The sequence below is a fragment of the Gymnoscopelus braueri genome (genome assembly GCF_963280865.1).
Source record: "Gymnoscopelus braueri genome assembly, chromosome: 3".
Taxonomy (NCBI): Eukaryota; Metazoa; Chordata; class Actinopteri; order Myctophiformes; family Myctophidae; genus Gymnoscopelus; species Gymnoscopelus braueri.
This window is the reverse complement of record NC_137612.1, coordinates 28,676,252-28,690,499: the sequence shown is the minus strand read 5'-3', so window position 1 is coordinate 28,690,499 and position 14,248 is coordinate 28,676,252. Positions and strand designations below refer to the sequence as shown.

Below are 14,248 nucleotides of genomic sequence, written 5' to 3'. Positions count from 1 at the left end.
TTATTCATAGATTTCATAGATAGCTTCATAGTTTGACATATATTTTCTATTAATATGTTGGATTCACGTTAATGTGTATTTTCAGACAGTTAACCCTTTAAACCCTCTATATATAGTCAACTTGACCGTTGTACTTGGTCTGCTCTTTTTCCCTCTACCCCAACTTTCCGAAAATAGCCGATGTACAAGCTCACAACGCCTTGCAGTGCGAGGCGTTGTACTGTAGTGTACTGTAGATCGGCTTTGTAGATCGTCTATTTTCGGCTAATGTTCCCCATCATTCCCCAGATTTGGTGGACCCCCTGTAGTAACTCTGAGGACCCCCTAGGGGTCCTGGGCCCCCTGTTGAAGACCACTGCTTTACATTATGTCCACTGCAGAGGCCTCTCCAAAAGCAAGATGACTGAGATTCACATCAGTCAGCCCAACTCTTTGAAGCCATACCTTTGAACCTTCTGTGTGCTTATAGTGCTTTGTGTTCTTCAGTGGCTTGCAGTGATTGGACTCATGGGATGTGTGGTTGTGTGTGTCCTGCAGTGCTGGAGTGGGTCGGACCGGGACATACATCGTCATCGACAGCATGCTAAAGCAGATCAAAGACAAGAGCACGGTCAATGTGCTCGGCTTCCTGAAGCACATCCGCACACAGCGCAACTACCTAGTCCAGACTGAGGTAAGTGTGTGTGTGTGTGTGTACTTGTATTGCTATACTTGTGGGGGACAAATGTCCCCACAAGTATAGTAGAATTTGAGAAGTAGACATGGACATTTCTCTCTTATAGTTAGGCTTACAATTAAGAAACGATTCAGGTTGGGATTAGGGTTAAGATGAGGCATTTAGAGGTTGGGTTTGGAGTTATGTCCGATTTTTACTTGGTTGCACACCAGTGTCATGCACCGAAAATAGCCGATCTACAAGCTCACAATGAGCCGCAGCATGGCGTGTTGGGAGCTTGTAGATCGGCTATTTTCGGCTTTAGGCCTAGCGTTAAAAATGACCCCAAAAATAGCATTCATAAAATTGCCGTCAGTGGTAACAAGCACAGGCACACGCGCTGCACATGTGTATATTTACGCATGCATGTGTCGTGCACGTATACATGCACATGCATAATGAACGATTTGATTGTAAATGCAAAATGCATAATGCATTAGTATTTTCCCCATACATACATTGTATAAATCTGAAAATCCCACCATTTCCACCACAAAAGCAAGGAGATGACAAGAAAAAGACAAAAGTTTTTATTCCCTGCTGAGTTTTGCCGTCCCATTTTTTTTTCTTTCTCAAAAGAGTGGATATCTCTGTTTGGGAATGACAGTTATATTGTGTTCTCAAAATGTTATGTTCATCTCCACGGGCTGTTTGGGGCAGAAAACGGCAACAATTCTACAGTTGCCTGAGGACTTCAGGCAGCAGTTCCCTTCCTGCTTGCATCCATATATCTTATCTCCGTCTCGCAGCTCCGTCAAATTCTGTTCACTGCCTTTTTGTCCATGGAAATAACACAGTATGCAGCCAGTATTCAGCTAAGCATTTGGCTTTCATTGTATTCAAATATAAAATGCACACTGCATTTTTTCCCCCTACAAGTTGGAGGTACATTGTATATTGTGTGTGCTTGCGTGCGTGCGAGTGGCCATGTACATGCACCTGCATTTTATGCGTGTATGTAAGACAGTATGCATGGTAAATAGTGCAATGGCTCCCAACCTTCTGGATCAAGGCCCACAAAATGTCAACGGTGTTCGCGGCCCACCCATCCACCTGTCAGATGGGTGGGCCGCGTGCACTTTCAAAGCATGTTTATTTTAATGATTTATTGTGTTCTGGCTTGAATCAATGGAACTAACTTAGTATAGTTAAGGTTTTAAAGAACAAAATTACGTGTTTTTTTTTTTCTTTCAATATATTAATGTCTACAAATATTTTGATATTTAGTCAACTAAGACTAGACTAAGATTCCTCACTAAAATAGGACTAAATGGTGTGTTATTCAAAAGACTGAGACTAAATCAGAATTTGCTGTCAAAATTAACACTGGTAAAATCATAGTGTTTTTGCCAATTATCTGGGAGCCCACTTCCAATTATCCTCACGGCCCACAGGTTGGGAATCGCTGACATACAGTAGTGCATTTGTGGTCTGACCTGGGCTCTGTTGTCTGTCTTGTCAAATGAATGGCCCACACAGGAGCAGTACATCTTCATCCACGATGCCTTGATGGAGGCCATCCTGGGCAAGGAGACGGAGGTGGCAGCCAGCCAGCTGTACAGCTATGTCAACAACATCCTCACGCCGGGCCACAGCGGCCGAACGCGTCTAGACAAACAGTTCAAGGTGAGAGGACTCGGAGGTCGTGGCCGTGGTAGGGGCTGGAGAAACATGAGCTCCCTGGTGGAGATGATTTTATTACGGAGATAAAATAAGATGGGGACATTAACAAGTGAAATCCACATATAAGTCACTATTCCATATTAACCCATTAAAACTGGGAAAGCATCTGCGTCGTGTTAGATTTGAGCCATATTTTATAATTTGGCTATTGAAAAAATAGCAGATATACAAGCTCACAGCACGTCACTTCATGCCGGACTGCGAGCTTGTATATCTGCTATTTTTGGGGAAATTGTTTTTTAAAGCGAACATTTTAACTCTTAATCTTTGCTTCTGGGTTTCCCTGGAACAAAATATTTAGAGATGGGGGTCCGCGGCCAAACGCATAGAATCTTTGGGGTTTCCTTGGCATGAAAAAGTTTGAGCACCACTGAAATAGCAACATAAGTCGTTCAGAAAACTGTTAGGATGTAGAAGACATTTGTAGAATCGGCCTCAGGTCTTAATGGGTTAAAGGAGTACTTCTTTGGCCGCTGCGGTAGGAGACCCAGGTCTCGTACTGCAGCGGCCACCTGGTGGTTGGCTTAGGAATGCACAAAAACTAAAATATTTCCATGAATTCAAGGCTTCATGGGGTGTGAATTGATAGAAAATAAGTAGTATTTTGGGTGAAGTACCCCATTAACATACTTGGGATTGATACATCACCATATTTCACCAGCACACCGATGTGTGCCGATGGAGCATGTAAGGCAGTGATTCTCAACCTTTTTAATTTAAAGGACCCCAGTTTGACATGCTAACCACGGACCCCCATTTGACACTCCAGTTTACACGGTGTTAATTCACCTGAGAGTGTGCAGAGGGAACGAAATGGACCGGTAAATTAAAGACGCTACAAAGGTCCTTTTGCTTCCTAACTATCAGTCATTTAGCTGAGGACCCCCTGGAACCCCCTTAAGGACCGCCTGGGGATCCACGGACCCCACTATTGAGAACCAGTTGTGTAAGGAATTTGTCTTGGCATGCTGTTCAGTGACAAACCCACAGAATGAAATCGATGAACCCTTAACGCAGGACTAATCCACCTAAAACCTAATCTACCTAAAACCTAATCTACCTAAAAACCCAACAGCATATCGTCACGGTCGTCCAAAACTGTTACTTTTCGGGATTCAAATTCCAAAATAGGAAAAGTATCGCTTCACGCCGTGTTTCGAGCTTGTGGATCTGCTACTTTTGATGCTTTTGTGTGGCGCTTTAGGGCGTTAATTTACGAAAAACCGCAAAAAGTTAGAATATGGAGATAAGAGGTTTCTGCCCGACAGCGACGATATTGAACCCCACACACAGTCAGACCAAACTAGACAGCAGACGTAAGGCTCACAGCTTCATATGCATGTGATGTCGCAGTGTGAAAGCTATCGACTGCCATCATAGTCACAGTAACAAGAGGCATGCTGGTGGCTGAGGGTGGGGGGGGGGGGGGGTTCGGGTGAGGGTGGGTGACAGATAGGGGAAGTTCTGTGCAACAGACAGATGATGCTAATTGGCTCTCTTTTATCATCACATGCTGCGCAGTTTGAGTCCAAGGGTTTTTGGGGGGGCTCGTTTGAGAGCGGGTGTTTTGGCAAAACAATAACCTCTATTGTCATGCTATGCAGTCAAAATGGGATTTAAATTAATTAATGTTTGTCACCGCTGCTTCTGAAGCAATGGTTCTCAAACCTTTTCATATCAAGGATATGTATTTGGCTGCGGACCCCCATCTCAAAAATGTTTTGTGCCAGGGATTTTTCAAAAATAGCAGATTTACTGCCGCACTATGAGCTTGTATATGTGCTATTTTTGGATAGCCAAAGTATAAAATATGGTTAAAGTGGTTAAAATGACTTATTTCACTGGGGACCCCCTTGAGAACCAATGATTTATGCAGTCAAAATGGGATTTTCTTTTCTATGGAGGGTGCAGTGGTATGTTGGCTGGCACCACGTAGTACAGAAGTGGTTTGGTTGGCAAACTATTTAGCTTTCTTTCTCCTTATAAACTACATAATATGCGGTTGCTTATACCAATCAAGTATCAGGAAATCCTAGGAGAAAACGTCATGCTTTCTGTGAGGAAGCTGAAGCCTGGGTGTCATCCGAATCAGAATCAGTTTTTATTGTCACTTTCATAATACACACTGGGTGTACAAAGGAGCAAAATACCATTCTTCGCAACTCATGGTGCTTGTCACATTTAAATACAAAAGACACATTAAAAAGAGGCAAAGCCATTTAAAAAGTAGGGAGAGAGCAGACAACATTGGTAAAAAAAAAAAAGAAGTGCTGATGCATTCAAGGTGCAATGTAGATACAGTACTATTCAAAAGTGCTATTCATTGGACCTCCCAACAGGACAATAATCCCAAGTATTCCTCAAAGTCCACTAAGGCTTGGTTTCAGAGGAAGTCCTAGAAGATTCTAGACTGGCTGTAAGAGTCTCCTGACTCGAACCCCATAGAAAATCGCAATGGGATTTGAAGAAGGCATTTGCAGAACGCAAACCCAAGAATATTAGTGAACTGGAGGCCACTACACATGAGGAATGGGCTAAAATGCCACAGGAATGCTGCCAGAAGCTGGTCCCTGGCTATGCATCACGTTTGCAGCAGGTCATAATAGCAAAAGGGTGCTCTACGAAGTATAAAAGACATTTCGTCATGAAGGGTTTGAATAATTCTGACTCTGCAATTTTGTATTTGTTTATTTCATACAGTTGACAGTTTGTGAATTATGCCAATAAACCAGATTTGCAGTGGGGTTTAAATAATTGCGAGCACAACTTGTATGTTTGACCTTCTCTTGATGTTGTAAACAACCTCTTTTCTGAAATAAAATGTTCGCCTATTGTGACATGCCCAGAATAGAGATGCTAGGTTTCATGTGGTTAAAGAGTTTGTTTTTGTGAGTAATTAAAATCTGGGTGTCCCAGTTAATCAGGTATCTCTTTAATGATTTGCTTCTATTTCTCTGTGTCTGTGTCTAGCTGGTAACACAGTGCAATGCCAGATTCGTTGAGTGCTTCAACGCTCAGAAGGAGTGCAACAAAGAGAAAAATCGAAATTCCTCCGTGGTGCCATGTGAGTCTCACATCGATTTCATGCTTATTAAATCTGAAATCAAATCGTCTCCCACAGCGGCAAGTAAACAATGGAAACTAATAACTGTCAGAAAAACTGAAGTTCCCAACAAACAATAGAGCGTTTGTGAGTGATGGGGACGTGCAATTAATGAAACAGTGATTATCATCACCTTGCAGTGTGTACACTTTAATAAACAAACATATTGTCACGAATAATATATTGTCATGAGACGATGCACACACACACACACACACACACACCCACTCACACACACACACACACACACACACACACACACACACACACACACACACACACACACACACACACACACACACACACACACACACACACACACACACACACAGAGTAGGCTAGTCTACCACAATGCATTAAATGTAATTAAATAAAAGATGTATTATCTCGAAATGTTTATGCATATCATTTATATGTGGAAAATACTGATTAGACTAATGTATTGTTTTCATATTTCCTGTCATATGCAGTTGCTGTTATACAACATGTTATTTCTCTGAAAATGACCAGCAGTAGTACTGAGAACTCTCTTCAACCAGTCAGGGCATGCAGTTGATAGCAATGTGACCAGCTGTTTCTGACACAATTGATCAATTCTGTCTGTCTGTCTCTCTCTGCTTTATCTATCTTTTTGTCATTATTTCTTCCTTCCTCTCCCTGAACAGCGGAGCGTGCAAGAGTAGGTTTGGCACCTTTGCCCGGCATAAAAGGCACAGATTACATCAACGCATCTTACATCATGGTGTGTACCTCCTCCTCTCCCACCACTGTTAATCATTAACCCGCTCCTACCTCTCTGTGAACCTAGCTGGGGACAACTCAGGTCTCCATAGAGAACACAACACGTGGGATTTCTTCTGGGATTACACACCATTTGAAATGTTATTTGCAATACTTGCATCCACTCTGAAGTGGATTTCCATTAGTTCTAAGTCAGATAGCCCTGGTCCAGAGCGTTAGTGAGTTCTCTCTAACACCCTGCCAGGTGCGCTGCTCTGCTCATATACCGAAGATTCCACTGCCATGCGAGGTCTCCGTCTTTAGTAAAAATAAACAAAACTATTTCGCTACTCACCGAAACAAAGGCTGTTTTGTGTTTGTGTAGAAAATTTAATATGTCCGCCAGACGGAAATTATTTTATTTACTCCACTGCGCCCTCTACAGATCTGGTCAATATAAATTACCATTGATTCGGTGAGTAGCGAAATAGTTTTGTTTATTTTGACTAAAGACGGAGACCTCGCATGGCAGTGGAATTTTCAGTCCATGAGCAGAGCAATACTGCCAGTGTTTTTTAAACCCAAGCACATTAAAACCCAAACAAATAATTGAAGTTGGTCAGTCTGAGGTGGCATGGTCGTGTGTCAAGTTGTGTTTATTTTTGTGACACGGCAGGGTTACTACAGGAGCAACGAGTTCATCATTACCCAGCATCCTCTGCCTCACACCACAAAAGACTTCTGGAGAATGATCTGGGACCACAATGCACAGATCATCGTAATGCTGCCAGCCAACCAAGGACTGGTGAGTAATGCACACACGCACACACTCACACACACACACACCACATACAGTGAGTTTCATTATGTTCAAATCTCCAGTCAACCTAACACATTCCGATGTGGATTTTCTCTGGGCGTGCAGGCGGAGGATGAGTTTGTGTACTGGCCTAGTAGAGAGGAGGCCATGAACTGCGAAGCCTTCACCGTCACGCTCATCAGCAAAGACCGCCTGTGTCTGTCCAATGAAGAGCAGATCAGCATCCATGACTTCATCCTGGAGGCCACACAGGTAGGCCTACAGTATGTGCGTGTGTGTGAGTGAGAATTTTTGAAATTTCTATTCCCATGTTTTGTTTTGTCTTTGCCCAGTCATTGATATTTGCAGACTTGTAGGGAAATGCAGACAAGCCAACAAAATGCTATGCTGAAACAAAACCAATGCAAATAAACAGGGGATAATGGGAAATAGTGTGCTTTTTATGTATGAAGAGTGTGAAAAGCCTTGTATTTATTAGTTTTTAGAGAATACACTGAAAATATGTTTTGAATTGTAAATGTTGAAACGTAACTGTGAAATATTTTCTGAAACATTATTTTCATGTCACAGAAGGCTGTGAAATGTTTTCTACCCTCCACACTATGTATACAGTATGTAACCTGCCTGCCTGTCTGTCTGCCTATCTGTCCCCCAGGATGACTATGTATTAGAGGTGCGTCACTTTCAGTGCCCTAAGTGGCCCAACCCCGACGCACCCATCAGCAGCACCTTTGAGCTCATCAACGTCATCAAGGAGGAGGCTGCAAGCCGCGACGGACCCACCATCATCCATGATGAGTCAGTAAAACTTTCTCGTCCTCTTTTACTCGGCCTCCAGCTCAGATAATACTAGAGAAGGGGCCCTTAGTGGAGCACAGTTCTCCACCAGTAGGCATGCCTTAATAATAATACTTACACTGTCTGGCGATGTAATGTCTCGCTCTCTCCATCTCCCTCTGACGTATACAAAACGTAGTCGAATAATAGTGCTGTGAAGTGGTGTTGGATACAGTCTACACAGGTTTACCACTAGGAAGTGCCACATGTACTGCAGGCTACACATTATGTGAGATGATCAAGTCGTGAATATTGGTAATGTGGATGTAACACAATCTGACGGATTGACGGCACACTGTGTGTCTATTTCTTTGTCGCTCTCTCCTTCTCTCCCTCCTCCATAATTACAATTAGAATTCAAATTGTTCATTTTGCTAGATGCTCTCACTCAGCTACTTAGAAGTGCGAAATAGAATACAATGGCATGAACCAACAAACAAACAGCAGGGTAAATAGTCACATAATTGAGTGCAAAGAGAACAATCTCGCACTCGCTCTCTTCCTCTCTCTCTCTCTGTGTGGGTGTGCTTCAGTAGGCGCTATGTGTGGAAGGGACATGCATGTACTGTAGCTTAATGCTTGTTGCAGTCTTCATAATCTTCTCCAATAAGAACAACACTACTACACAATAACAATGTTGGTGTAACTAAGAGATTAGCTGAAATATACAGTATATATATGTATATGTTTTTAACATGATAGATTATCAACTACTGTAGTTTGATGTGTTGGCATTTCAGTCTGAAGCCTTGGGCTTGTGTGGCAGCGTATTGCATTCCTGCCGGAGGGACAGCAGTGTCATAATTGGCCAGTAGTGTAGCTCCCATACAGTGTAAATACCATGGTTGTCTACAGTATTAGTCGGCAAGTCATGCTTTGGGAGCGTATTGGCAAAGGTTTTCAAATTGAAACTACTAATAGCTCACATAACTTGGAGCAATAATCAACATTTATTTGGTAATACAAAAAAAAGTAAGTGTTATGCATGAGACAAACTGCTCATAGAAGAATTTAGATATTTTTGGCTTACAGTATGTTACTGTAACTGCAGTAGAGATGACATTTTAATTTTGGTGTGACATTCTCCCACATTAATGTTTTTTTTGTTCGGGATCGTTGCATTATTAACCATATATAGTGAACCTGTGAGGATAATGCATTGCTTCACGCTCATGGCAGTACTAGGAAATCATCCAGCCAATAGACAATCTGGGAACCCATCGGCAAAAAGGGGGAAAAAATGTTCCCCCCTTTTTAGTCGCGGAGCTCTGTATCTGTCTTGAGAGATATAGTCAAGACTAGTCACTAGATGATTTCCAAAAACTAGATTCTAGTCTTGCCAGTCAAATCTCAGAAAGTGAATTTGACATAAAATGATATTACTGAATGCAATGTTGTATACAAGAAAGGAATTCAATTTCCACCTAATTAGTGCAGGCTGTTTTAATGAATAATTGCTGCCATCACCTTTGTTGTACACTAGGTAGTCATTTGTAGCCTTTTCCCTTGTTTTACCAGTAATATATATACAGTATAGCATTGCATGTGCAATAAAGTACACAATTACCTGCACAAGAGATTCAGCAGGGAAATATAAATACACAGAGAAGCAAAATAAAAAAGGCCTTGAAAAAACAAACACACTAGTGGATTTGCATTCAAACCATGTATTATGGGATTGTTGGAACATCAAATCTAAACATCCATTTTGTATTTCATAAGTCTGATGTTAGCCAGAATAGGCTACTTCAATGCTAACAGGGAATAACGGCGATATTGAGTTAGATCTTATCTTGCGAAGTTCCCAGGTGGCCCTCGTGTATCTGTTGCTTATAAACACAGCGTATATTGCGAGCAGCCGCTTTCAGTCCAATGAGTCTAAATCCCCCCGGCAGGTACCCCAGAAAACCAACCAATTAGAGATAATGAAGGTGTCTTTAGTATTGACACATATTAGCATTGCTGAACGACGCGCTAATCCAGCGGTTTGCCTCATGTATATTCATTACAAATAATGAAGATTGCTTGTCGCATCCTCAAGAAGAAAGCATCTAATTGAGCATTTCACGCGGTTGCTACGCCGCAGCCTGGCTGCACGGCCACCCAGAGATTGTCTGTTAGACGTCCCTTCCTAATTGTCTGCGTGCTCATTATTCCTAGAGGCGCGCTGGTTAGCCAGAGCATCTCACATCACTCTTGACTCTTTTCATTATGAATGTGCCCTTCCAATCCTCCCAGGAGCCCAAGACTGAGCCAGGCTGCCGAACCCCGGGCGGATTCACTTGCTAATAGCTCTTTAGTCTCAAAGTTGGTATTCCGGGTCTGTGAGGGGTCTTCTATTCCCTCAGCCAAAAGCAATGTTCTTGTCTACTAGCTAAATGGCTTCAGCATGACAATTAACTCATTGACTGCCAGAGTTAAAACCTCGTTCATAGCAGCCCCTGCCAGCGATTTTCGTGTTTTTTTGTTTCGTTATTTTGTTATTTAATTCACATCTAGAAAGTCTACCTTGACACTTGAATCGTTTTGATCGTTCCACCACCAGAGAGCAGCACATACCAAGCTTGATCGCCTCTCGATCACACTCGCCCCCTCCCAGACCCACTCACACAGTGAAACACATGAACCGGAAGTGAAATGTTTCAGATTCTGTTATCGGCGAAAATTACTTTGTGATACACAACGGGGATAACTGTTCGTCACCCAGACCATAGATTATAGGAGGGGAGGTCTCCGATCGCTTTTCATAGCGTGTGAAAAACCGTTTGTTTCCCTATTATGGTTGAAAATGACTGGGGGGAAAAATGTAAAACCGAAAACGGAACCCAAGTCATGGAACCGGATGCAGTGGTGGTTGAAGTAAGTGGAACCCGAAACTTAGCCTGATTCATAACAGAATAGCGTGATCAGAGCATAAAGATCAATAAAGACGTTAGATCGCATTAATGCGATCCTGGCGGCCAAGCGCGCTATTTATTAGATCGCGTTAATGCGATAATGGCGGCCAATGAGTTAAGACTGGGATCCCCCAGGGCTTTATATTTACTCCTTTTTGGGCGGTGAAACCGCCCCTATAAGTGAGGTTTGGACATCGACATTCGCTGCACTGTGATTGGCCACCATTGTACCCCCCCCCCACCCATTGTACCCCCCCAACCCTGCGCTGTGATTGGCCACCATTGTACCCCCCTAACCCTGCACCGTGATTGGCCACCGCTGACTCTATTCAGGACTGTGATTGGCTAGTGAAACACATGACACATGTGCATAGTCCTATAAATAGGACTATGCACTTAAAAAAAACACGTATGTTTTTTTTTAAGTTAGGGGTGTACAATGGTTGGTCCACAATATTACTTTTCTTTAAGTGAACTTCCATCACTGTGATGACCACTGTGACCACACCGCCCACTTCACACTGGGTGTGATTTTTGGGCGGTGAAACCGCCCCTATAAGTGAGGTTTGGATATTTGTACAACAAATCCTGCGCTGTGATTGGCCAAAAATGTACAAGTGAGGTTTGGATATTTGTACAACAAACCCTGCACCGTGATTGGCCAATCACAGTCTATTCAGGACTGTGATTGGCCAGTGTCACATGACACATGTGCATAGCCCTATATAAGAAACCATAACTTTAAAAAAAAACATAAATTTGTTTTTTTTAAAGTTATGGTTTCTTCCATCATAAAGAGTGTTTCAATAAATGTATTTATTTTTTGTACATGATTGGTTGACTCCATTCAGTATTGTGATTAGCTAGCAAGACACCGCCCACTTCACACAGGGTGTGATTTTTATTTTCTCTAGATAGGGTCTTTGCCAAAAAAATTGGATAATGTGTTGCAACATGTTGTGAGCTTGTAGATCTGCTATTGCTGCGGAATGTTCACCCCAGAATTGTACATTTAGGGGTTCATGTGGTTAAACTTTGAGTTAGATCGCTAATGGTGCCACGCATTCTGGGTGTTACCATATAGACCTAATAGTGGCTGTCATGGTGCATGCTAACCCTGTGCTGTGTGTGGGTTGTTTCAGGTTGGGCGCGGTATCGGCGGGCATGCTGTGTGCCCTCACCACCCTGTCACAGCAGCTGGAGAGCGAGAGTGCCGTGGATGTCTATCAAGTGGCCAAGATGATTAACCTCATGAGGCCCGGGGTCTTCACAGACATTGTAAGTCAACTATTGGGTTGCAGATGGCAGCAAGGCAGAACTGTAACGGAAAAGGTTGCGGGTTTGATTCCTGGCACCAGCTGGAGGTTGTGTTCCGACGACTGTGTGCTGCTTACTGGACGGTGGCTATTTTGGTTTACTGATTTGTCCACAAGCTCTGCTAAAGTGCCCTTGAGTAAGGCGGTGAACCCCCAAAAAGTGCTCCTGAGGGCAATCCTGCACCCTCAATACAGTACACATGATGTTTGTGTGTTTATGAAAGACGTTAGGTTTCAAAAGAGATACCTACCTACACTACCAGGATGTCTTCACTGACCATTGAACAAGTGGTAATGCAATACTGTATATAATACGAGTTAGGCTTAAACATAAAGCTATGCTATACTTGATTTAGTTTGTATGTCCAGGACAAGTAAGATATTCTATTAACAACAATTCAGACTGTGTTTGGGGCATTCTTAGAAAGTCTTTGTTGCCAAGTAAGAGGTTACAATGAGTTTGTTCTGGCACAGAAGACATCCTGATGTAAAAATATTTTGCAGTATTGATGACAATGTATATGGACATACAGGAGTCGCAGTCGCAAAAGATAATCTCACTTTTTCTCACATACTGTAAGTGCTGGTGACTAATCAACCTAAAACTTTCATGATAGTTAAAGTATTATACTTTTATAATACAAACTGCCAGCCCACTGGCCATATCAGCCCCATAGTGTCCAATCCGGATGATTTGAGAAAAAGAAACCGTCAAATTCTATATGTAGCCCCTCTGGTGCTGCTCTCGCCGTTTGCCGCTCTCTCTGTCTCTACCGTCTCCTCCTTGCTGATGAGCTTGTTGTGTTTTAGCATAGCGAAAAACGGCAGTTACCTAGCCGATTGTCGCTCTGGCTGTCTTTACCTGTCTGCCAATCCATTCCTCACCACTGTAAACAGTATAACAATAGATGTCTGTTAAAGCTCTCGCTTTGTGTAAACTACATTGTCAGACACAAGCTGAGACTGTTTACTTGCTGTGGTTCAAAATGCTGTCCAACAAATGTAAAGTTGATGTCGAAGGTCGGACGTTAAATGATTGAAAATAATCCCTTTTTCTTTGAGTTCAGCGGCAAACCTGTGTGTCGAATCCGCTCGAAAGTGGCTGTTGCAAAGGAATACAACATCAAACTGAGAAATACATGACAACTATGGAGTAGGACGCAGAATGCAAAAGTCAAACGAACTCGAAGCAGTGCTGAATAAACAGCAAACCTTGTTCACAAAACGTTGGGAGACTTAGCAGTATGATGATCGTTCGGGAGGTTCTGGTACAACGGACTATCTCTGTGAGCAGGCTTTCTCTGCAATGATCATTAATCAATCTGAACTGCGCTCGCAGGTGACGCATAGACATTGGAATGACGATTATGAAAATAATAACTGCTCAGAAACTGGTGTTGCATTTATAATGACTTATAAGGCCCAATATAAATGCTTTGTAATCTGCTTATAACACTGTATAACTACAGTTATAAGCACTCAGTCATAAGTACTCATAATGTAATCATAACGCATTATAAAGCCTGTCATAATGATAGTCAAGTACTATAATACTTCATAATTGCTGGCCACTGACAGCCTTGTAGCCTGTGGCTGTAATACCAATCACAAAAGTAATATTCATAAACAATGTTAGTAAAGCGAGACTGAGAATGAGACGGCAGGCTGGAAAAACAAAGGCAGTGACAGCTGTGGGAGTGTGCACTGGCATAAAGTCACATTTTGCCCAATGTGGCTGTGACCTGTAATTAGTTTGACGCCCCTGACTTAAACAATTATTGTTATACTGCTATTAATGTGGCCTGACATAAATCTGCGTAGATTTCTTTAAATAATGCAATTGATGTAATTTTAGCTTCATAATCACATAATGTACTATATCATGTTAATCAAGACTAAAGCATATTTCTGGTTAGCAGAGTTGTTTATGTTAGAGGCAGCATTGCTGTGATGTTAAACCTAGGATTTCCTCTCATATAAGAAGACGGGGGTAACTGCAGCATAGAAATCGATTTTGAAAAATAAAGGTCATGATGTAAATATAAAGAAACACAAAAGCCATTTAATCCTTATTTGCATTATTGTTTTAATTTCATCACAGAACTGACTCAGCTGCGTTCTACGGTATTTGTTCCTGTAATGTACGCACTCTTTCTC

The 14,248-nt window shown here is 42.2% G+C and overlaps 1 protein-coding gene across 4 annotated transcripts in view; it reads left to right on the top strand.

The window, feature by feature from the left end:
* The window catches only part of LOC308083099 (receptor-type tyrosine-protein phosphatase gamma-like), a 387,100-nt gene that overhangs the window by 369,460 nt on the left and 3,392 nt on the right, over positions 1-14,248 (top strand). For all 4 annotated transcript variants that reach the window (XM_080425241.1, XM_080425240.1, XM_080425239.1 and 1 more), the window contains exons 21-28: positions 538-673; positions 2,195-2,341; positions 5,369-5,462; positions 6,167-6,243; positions 6,898-7,026; positions 7,147-7,293; positions 7,697-7,839; positions 11,918-12,053. In XM_080425241.1, the coding sequence (XP_080281367.1) occupies positions 538-673; positions 2,195-2,341; positions 5,369-5,462; positions 6,167-6,243; positions 6,898-7,026; positions 7,147-7,293; positions 7,697-7,839; positions 11,918-12,053 (1,009 nt within the window). The remainder of the gene's footprint in view (positions 1-537; positions 674-2,194; positions 2,342-5,368; positions 5,463-6,166; positions 6,244-6,897; positions 7,027-7,146; positions 7,294-7,696; positions 7,840-11,917; positions 12,054-14,248) is intronic.